This window comes from Aedes aegypti, unplaced genomic scaffold (assembly GCF_002204515.2).
Source record: "Aedes aegypti strain LVP_AGWG unplaced genomic scaffold, AaegL5.0 Primary Assembly AGWG_AaegL5_hic_scaff_1221_PBJ_arrow, whole genome shotgun sequence".
Classification (NCBI taxonomy): Eukaryota; Metazoa; Arthropoda; class Insecta; order Diptera; family Culicidae; genus Aedes; species Aedes aegypti.
In genome coordinates, this window is record NW_018734647.1 from 1 (window position 1) to 8,812 (window position 8,812).

Below are 8,812 nucleotides of genomic sequence, written 5' to 3' on the forward strand. Positions count from 1 at the left end.
TAGGATAATAACAAAGAAAAAAATATATTGGAAAAAATCAACCCATATTGCCCCGAATGACTTTTCAAATTTGATGATTTTAGAATTTATTATTATTATTATGTATTTACGACACTTTACCCTCATCAGGGCATTCGTGTCGGATGATTTTAGAATGATGATGTTTGACTTCACAATTTAATCTATTTGCAGGAAGTGTTTATCAATACTAATAACTTCCAAGTGTAGTGAAAAAATAATTAAATTTTTAGATTATATGAGATAGTTTTATAATCTAAAATAGACTATATTACCCCATCGGTGAAAAATCGACTTGAAAAATTACAAATCTTGAAAAATCATCCATTCATTCGTAAACTTTATAAGACAACGGAAATCGTGCGAATCTAGTGTATTGGAATCATATAAAAATCCTAAGATTCCATAATATTATTAGCACTTTTATCGATTTTAATTTAAGGTAGCCAAACTGCCCCACATTGCCTTATACGTTACTTTGTTCTAACTATGTATTCAATCATTATTTTGTTTTCAGCATGTGTTCTACGATGTCCCGACTTATACGTATATGTGATTCCCAAAGAAGGAAATCGTTTGTTAAATGTTGCCCCACTGTTGCAAATGTTTTAGAAAAAGGTATATACTGGTATATATTTTATAACAATATTTTTTATCAAAGGTATTGATAATCGTCTTTCCCCACACAGGTCGTACACATTTTGAAAAAGAACTCACAAGCATCGTTTTGGAAGCAGATGGATCCATGATCGTGGAAGATGAAGTGCTGGATTTGTAGTCATCAGAGGGATTGAGTTTCATGTTGCTGGGAAATTCCGAGGAATGGAGCGAGAAAAACACGACGACGAGCGTTGACGAGAATAAGAAACATGACATTCAGCAAACTCAGGTAAAACATTTTTAAAATAGAAGGATATTTAGATTAATCCTGCTATACTTAGCACAAGCTAGAATTAGTGTTAAGATTCAAATACCTGTTCAAATGCGTTACCACAAAGCTACCACCGCGCCGACCTAGGAAAGGTAATCAATCTTTGACTTCGCCTTCCTTTCAAAAAATCCTACAGCGTTTGGCGCTCCTACAAACGCACACAGTAATACAATGATTTTCAGAAATTATATGTTGTACGCAGTTCGGTACGATTTTTTTCTGTTATCCTCATGTGGCTTTTAACTTTGTTTTTACGCAATCAGGTTCAAAATTAGACTTGTACTATTCAGTAGATTTTAAATTTTTAGGCATCTGGAACAACCCGGAAATTTGAAGTGATTTTGAATGAGTTCAATAGCTTGAACTACTATATTCATAAGCAGTAAGTTTGTCACATTTTTATTTTAAAAATTTCGTACTACCAAGTTGAATGTATTAGGTAAGTAATGCTAGTGAATGCCATTTAATTACCTCCAGTAATATCGTTTTTAAAGACACATAACAACTAACTTTATCTATTTAAAAGTCAATAAATTATAATTAAAATTTGAAACACGTTTAGATTTCTGCTAGTAAAAATATCATGACTTTTCGAGCATTCAGTTGTTTATTAACAAGTTAACAGATAAAGCGCGCAATTCAAACGCAATATCAAAATTCAAGTCCCTCCCCTTGGTTATGCGACCTTGCCGCGATGAGAGGACATAATCCATTAGCCCATATGACGGAAACCAAAGGCGTAACCTGTAGTGGTGGTATCACATTTTGGCATTTTTTTGCTTAAAGCCGCGTCATAATTCATATGGCATAGACGCACTAATATCTCGGATGTGATCCAACGGACATTCTGCGTCATTGATAGAATTGATGCCCATTTCAAATAATTAATCTATTCGAAGTGGACATTAATACTATTGGGGTGATGACCAGTTTGCCTTTTGCTAACCAGAATGATCCGTAGCCACTCTTACTGTTAGCTAGCTAGACACATCGTTGTCAAATTCGACGTAGGGAATATTACTCTGAGGAAAATGACTAGTAGATTCACTGAGTACAAATAAGTGGCGACAATCTTATTTTAATATGGTTTTTACATTGCCATAAAAAGAAATACCTCTTTTGTAACAACGGTATAAATAATCTAATTCCAGCTTCATTTTCGCAAAATTTTCAAGTAGGAAAGTAGGCGTTGTGAAGCATTGCATTTGCCACCGAAAAGTGAATCTTGTAGGAGACTGTTATAGAAGCCTAAGGTAACTTTACTCTTAAATATTCACTATTAAAATTACTATGGAAAGTTAGACGCTGAGATCGATCATTAGGGTTCACTTGCTAGGTTCGAGAAATTGTTGAACAAACAAGGAAAGTGATTTATTTCTTTAAGGATATATGAACGTAATGACCAATAAATACTTTCAACAATGAAAAATGAAATTAACTAGAACTACTACTAAACAGCCTAATTTTGTTAAGACTTCACAACAAATGACATTTAAGCCTTCAATCTTACGTAAAAGACAGGAGTAATCAGAATAGCACTTAAATGACAAATTATTCAAAACCATTTTGACTAGATAGGGTGCCGGTACCAATGGTTGTAATGTACCAGTAGGTTGGACTATGGAATAAAACCTCGCATACTCTGAGATAACGCCCTAAAAGCCATTGGTAACCACGTATGTAGCTCGTTGTTTCTGAGCAAATGAAAAAATAAGCATCCAAACCAACATCACGGGCAGGTAGATAATGATCTTTTCTTCCCTATAGTGTTGGTCAATAACATGAAAATACATTCAAATGCTCAGAAACAACCAGCACATGGTTACCAATGGCTTTTAGGGCGAGATCAGAAGTTATGCGAGAAACGTACATTTTTCGATAAAAACGACATGTGTTATTTTTGGTGGATAGATCGCCTCTAATTCAGTTGATTTGCCAAATTTCAGCTTTTTATTCTATCCAACAGTCATATAAATAATTAAGTTACGCAAAAAATTAGCTCCCTTGCACCAATAGGTGCCGTCGTGTTCCAGTAGTGGATCAACGGATGGAAGCAGTTTTTAAAATGGATGTATAAAAATGAAGAAAAGTCCCAGAGATGATCTTTATGCTTCATTCAAAAGATATTAGTTGCTGTTCCGAGGGAAAAATGTTAAAGCTATGTAAAAATTTACCATTTTGTTTAAAATTCCTTGTATCATTACCGAACGTCTACTACTGTAGAACTAGCGCAACTACTAGAACACGTGTACCAATAGTGGCTCAAAGAAATTTATGTTAAAAATTAGTTTTTTCACTCTTTTTATATTTTTCCCATATAGTAGAAGTTGAAATCTTTCTGTTGACACCAAAAGATCTATGTTAAGGCTTTTCGTTATTTCGTTGATTTTTCAAAGCTTAGGTAGTCCACTAATGGCACCGGCATCCTAGTATTAGTAATGACACTACTACACTATTTCAAACAAATTCTGATGGAGCTGCTGATTTCCACAATGCTTCCTTTTCTCAGAAGCAAGGGAATATGGGTATTTTTCAAAAACTATCACGTCACAATACTAATAAAAAACAGTGGTCATGTGGGCACCATAGCCTTGTCCGTCTGTGTATTGGTTCTGGTAGAGGGGAAACTTGGCAAAAGCCAGACCGAGGGTTCAGCCTTGACAAGTTAAGCTGTCAGGCAGCTCCAACTGAATACCATACAAAAAAATATAAAAATTCAAGTAAGCTTGGATTCTGGTTGTTCTTCAAGAACGCGAATGTTGCAAATTAGCTAAATCTGAAACATTTGGTGCTGCGAAGGTATGTCAACATACACCCGATTCTATTTTTGCACGGAGGAATTTCAAAAACCGTGTACAAAAAGTAACACTATTTCTCGACGTTTCATGTAAAAATAAGGCGGAAAAAAATGCATGGAAACTTTTTTTGCACGGCCGTGTAAAAAAATCCGTGCAAAAAAAGAGTTGGGTATATTCAGATAATCGCATTTCGTGGTTTTCTTGTAGAGCACAATATCAATAAATATTTTCTAATTTTTGTTTGTAATAGAATGAACTCTTCCCTACTCGTTTTTTTCTCAATTATTAATGTGTGCCACTCGTTCTGATATTTAAAAGGGATCTTCCTCAATCACACAAGCAAGAAAAAAAAAACTTCTCTGTGCTTCTTAATTTGCCGAAAAAATATATTCTTCCGTCTCCTTGCTTATATAAAAATATCAAGCTGAGAAAAAGTTATAGTCAAATTTCTAAGGACATGTTTAATAAACAAAAAATATTATTATGTATCCGGTAGTAACCAAGACCAACATTAATTTATAATTCTTGTTTTCTCGGGCCCCGTGCGTCGCAGCTAATATGTGAATAGTGCGCTGTGTTCATAAAAATCATAAGAATGCAGCGCCACACTAAAAAACTGATTTCAAAATGCGGCGAGTTGAGGCGCGTCGCGAGTCTCACTGGCGCGATCCGGTTTGGTGGCGTTGCGACAATATTTTCATGCCGTCAAACAGTTCATGTGCAATACACATTCCATACATTGTATTTTTTTATTAAACATGAATGTTTTCAGAGAATAAGCGAATGAGAATAAGCGGGTGTCCATTTCGCCCCGTGTATTGTGCCTCTACTCCCCATACAAGTTGATGCCTTGTAAATAGATTTTCCACTTACTTTCACTGATGATGCATCACTTCGATCAAATTGTTTCGTATTTTTATCATGACCGTTTTCCACCCTGTTTTCGCGATTTGTCGTTAAAAAAATTATTGTCTTAGATATATTTGTGAACAATAAAAATCAAGCCACTAGAGTTTGTATCCCTTGACAGATATGCGTCTGACTCAACTGTACACGACACTGAAGACGGCCGTAGAGTTCGAAGTACGCGAAAGGATACAAACTGTAGTGGAATTAAATAGAATGATACTAAATTATATTTCATTTATTTATTCCACTAAACAGCTTGAAGATTAATTATAAAAAATCTGTTGTTTGAATAAGTGGTATGGAACTTTTAACCCAATAATTTGCTACTTTGCGTTATTTCTTAATTAAATCTTTCACAAAAAGGCACAAAACCTCTTTATCTTTTCAAATATCGTTATAATATAATATTTATTGAATAAAGGCTCTCCCCGTATCGATCCATAACGGACCGAAATCTTCCAAGTTCCGTCATTATGAATGTACAAAAGCAGCACGTATCCAGGAAGCCAATCAATTAGATGGGATGAAAGGAAAAATAATAATAAAAAAAATAAACTAGCAATATTATAAACGATAAGAAATTTCATTCAAATATTTATATTACATGTTTATGAAAGGGAATGAAATGCTATCTATAAATTTATCTGTAGGTGCATTAAAACGAGAACGTTAAAAGACAATATGATCTATCTATTCATGTGATTTATGACATTCACAAATATTTGAATCTAAGGTCATAATTCAAAATAAAAAAAAAATAAAATATATAAAATATTCATAATAGTTAATACCACGTTTATATATCGGTCCACGAAAATCATTAAATTTTGCCAATAAATCAGCTTGTTCATTACCATAAATGTGCTGGTACCCAAACAAATTTACTAACAACTCCTATGACGGGTTTCGATATTAAAACTTAATTCAGGCAATTCAAAGCTTGAAGACATCTCAGGCTATCTGAGCATACCATAAATATATCAGGTGTATAATTTTTGATCAAATCGGTGAAAAAATCTGATCATTGTCTAGCCCCCAATAAATTTACGTTTAAATAATAAATGGGCATAACGGGAATAAGCATGACAAGGAATTTGTTTGAATTCTTCAAGCAAAGAAAAATCTACACATGGTTGAAAAGAATGGACATCCATCTATATTCATGAAAATGTGAAGATAAATTTGGAATAATATTTTGTGCAAAACAATAAATAAATGAATTCAACCCAAGTAACTAAAAAGGGACTCTACCAGCCCTGCTGAGATCAATTTCTAGAAATTCTTAGACTAACTCATTTTAAGAAAATACCTATAGGAAGCTCCTTGGAGAGCTTTGAAATAAAACTCATCGTGCAAAACTTTGGAAAATTCCTTGTATTTATTGACATTGAAAATTCCCAAAACAATACACGAAGGAATGCTTAGAAAAAAAAGCTTAATATGATTGTAAAGAATTTAGAAAACGAATTTCTGGATTTGTTCATAAAATTAATCGCGTTAAGGACTAACATAACGTTTGAATAATATTTGTTGGTATATTTCAATCAAAACCATAAATCAATCGGTGGAAGGCCATTCATATAATTCGCTGCGAAGTTCTGATAGTGTGAATTATGATTAGTTTCAGGCAAAGAAGCCTGTCGTATTCCAACCAGCAAATCCCCGCTGTAATAAGGAGCATCTCTGAGAAAAAAGTCATACAAATCGATTGAGTAGTCTCCAATAAAAATTACAAAATAATAATTTTTGAAGTTTTCAAGACCTTTTTACGTCCGGAGTGGTACAAAAACATTGAAGCTCATTACTCTAGAAATGTTGCACCAATTTGTTTCATTGTTTCACAAACTACTCTATTCTAAGTATTGTTTCGAACAGCGAATAACCGAACGTAATAAAAAATCTATAGAGATATTTACGTGGGTTTTGCTTACGCGTCGGTCCCCTTATGAATATCGGAATATCTTCGAATCTATATGACTCATTGAGAATAGACGCATATTCTAAAAAAGGAGTTTTTTAGAACTTGTGGAAAAATGGTGCAAAACTATATAAAAATATCGATTTTATTTTTATTTTTTTTTTGTGAAAGAACGATGCTGCTAGTAGAGAGGTTAATATATCTTACTTTCTATGCATTACTTTCAGACTTTCCAAGAGCCGTCCCGTTCATCGAGTGTTATGGATTCTACGTTATCCTCGATAGCCTCAATAGAACTAGCGGAATGTGACGCTGTGTTTGGCAATGTATCAAATGTGTCTACACTGGAAGATCCATTGGCTCTACCGAATTTGTCATGTGGTGACAAACGGAAACTGGCCGATTCTGTTGAAGAAACTTCGAACAAACGTACTAAGGACATATCCACGGAAACATTGGTTACATGTAATGTCTCTGAAATTGAGGAAGATAAGTCATCGTTGCAAGAAATGGAAACAGATTCGCAGGAGAAAGAGATATCATCTAAAACCGTTGATCAAAATCGCGTTCCGAGAATACAACAATCGATTAAACACGACCTTTCCGCGCCGCTGAAATTGGCTAACTTTCAAATCAATTGGAAAATCCTACCAAGCGATGTAATGCACCAACTTCAAGGCCATGAACCAAGTGCTGGATATCGTGGCATATCCGAAACCAACTATAATCGCCTGGTCGATCATGTAACTGCACAACTCCGAACAATTACCACGAAGATTCCGTTCAGCATCTTCAAGAAACACGCACTAAAGATAACGACGGAATATTCAGTTCTTCGAGATTACAATGACGATGGAGACGTAATCGGTGATGGATCCAACAGTTTGGCTGACAAACTAAGAAATCACAATTCCTATTTAAATAGAACCCGCAGGACCGAAAAACAAACTACTCATAATAAGGGTTGTTCCAACCGTCAATGTAAAGCAGGGATAAGAGAGGAATACTACAAATCTGGAAAAACATATTGTAGTAAGGAACACTTGATGCTATTATCTCGGAATAATCCCGAATCTATGCAGTTGAATGACGAGGTGCTTACTAGTACTGAAGCCTTCATTCGATATAAAATTGACAGCTCGATGACAATCGAAAAGTTGTGTCAAGAAATACCTATGATTCGGCGGAATGAGCTATTGAATTACCATTTTTTCAAAGGTACAGGGGTTGATGCAGAAACCTTCACCACCAACTTCGCAAAGAAAAGGACAAAATTAATAAAAGTTGCCAAAGTGTACAAAAAATCTCTAAATATTACGTCCAGTGCGAGTGATTTAGAGATTCTTGAAGGAGTGGCCAAACTTTTACACGAAGACTTTTCATGTCTCATACACGAGCTGGAGGTAAATGAAATAAGTTCATTAGAAATACTGAGTAACTATTTTCATCTTATTTATTCACAGAACACCGATGAAAATTTGCATCTCGATGATGTTTTCCCTTCAATTATTATCAGAAGTACGTTCGTCACCTAAATGGTTCGTAGAATCGATAATCGAAGTTTAATTATTATTTTTAGATGACCAGTTTTTCATTTATGCCGACCACGAGCTGGTGACTACTGGCGTCAACACCATCATCCGAGCAGTTCAACAACTATTGGTTGTGTACTTTGTGTATTTTTTTAAATACCCAAAGCAAATTTCTAAAACCTTGGAATTTCTTCAAATGTACCTTTTGAAAATTTATCCGGAGCATGGTACGCGATCCATGGCTACTATTGTTGGTGGGCAACAACGTATGGTTGCTTCTTTAATATCCAAAATTACAAAATTGGAGTGGAAAAACCAATTGGTCGAAAATGAACGATAAACACGTCTGAGCTAGCCTCAAGTCCGATCCAACGAAAGGAATTCTGATATCCTATCAATCTATAAAGCTGAGAAATTTAATAAAATGATACAAACACGTTTCTGCACGGATAATCGATGAGAGAATAAAGTATTGCTCCTAATGGACACGATAGAATGTTTTTTTCTTTTATGATTTAGCAATAGAAATGGTTATTTATCCGAAACAAACAAAATTTATCCGAAACAAACAAAATTTGTGTTGCATGTCTAATAACGTTTAGAAAAATATGGTTGTTTGAATTGCTTTTTATTCTTTTTTGTGCTAAATGAATCTAAGTGTATCTTTATGTGAGTACACGCTTATACAATATTGGACAGTACATTT

General features: G+C 34.4%; 1 protein-coding gene across 1 annotated transcript; it reads left to right on the forward strand.

Annotated features, from left to right (window-relative positions):
- The first annotated feature begins 431 nt into the window (after positions 1-431).
- LOC110680347 lies at positions 432-8,812 on the forward strand. The gene is made up of 5 exons (XM_021856166.1): positions 432-636; positions 708-907; positions 6,802-7,977; positions 8,038-8,092; positions 8,154-8,812. The coding sequence occupies exons 2-5, from the start codon at positions 818-820 to the stop codon at positions 8,444-8,446; spliced, it is 1,614 nt and encodes a 537-aa protein (XP_021711858.1). The 5' UTR covers positions 432-636; positions 708-817; the 3' UTR covers positions 8,447-8,812.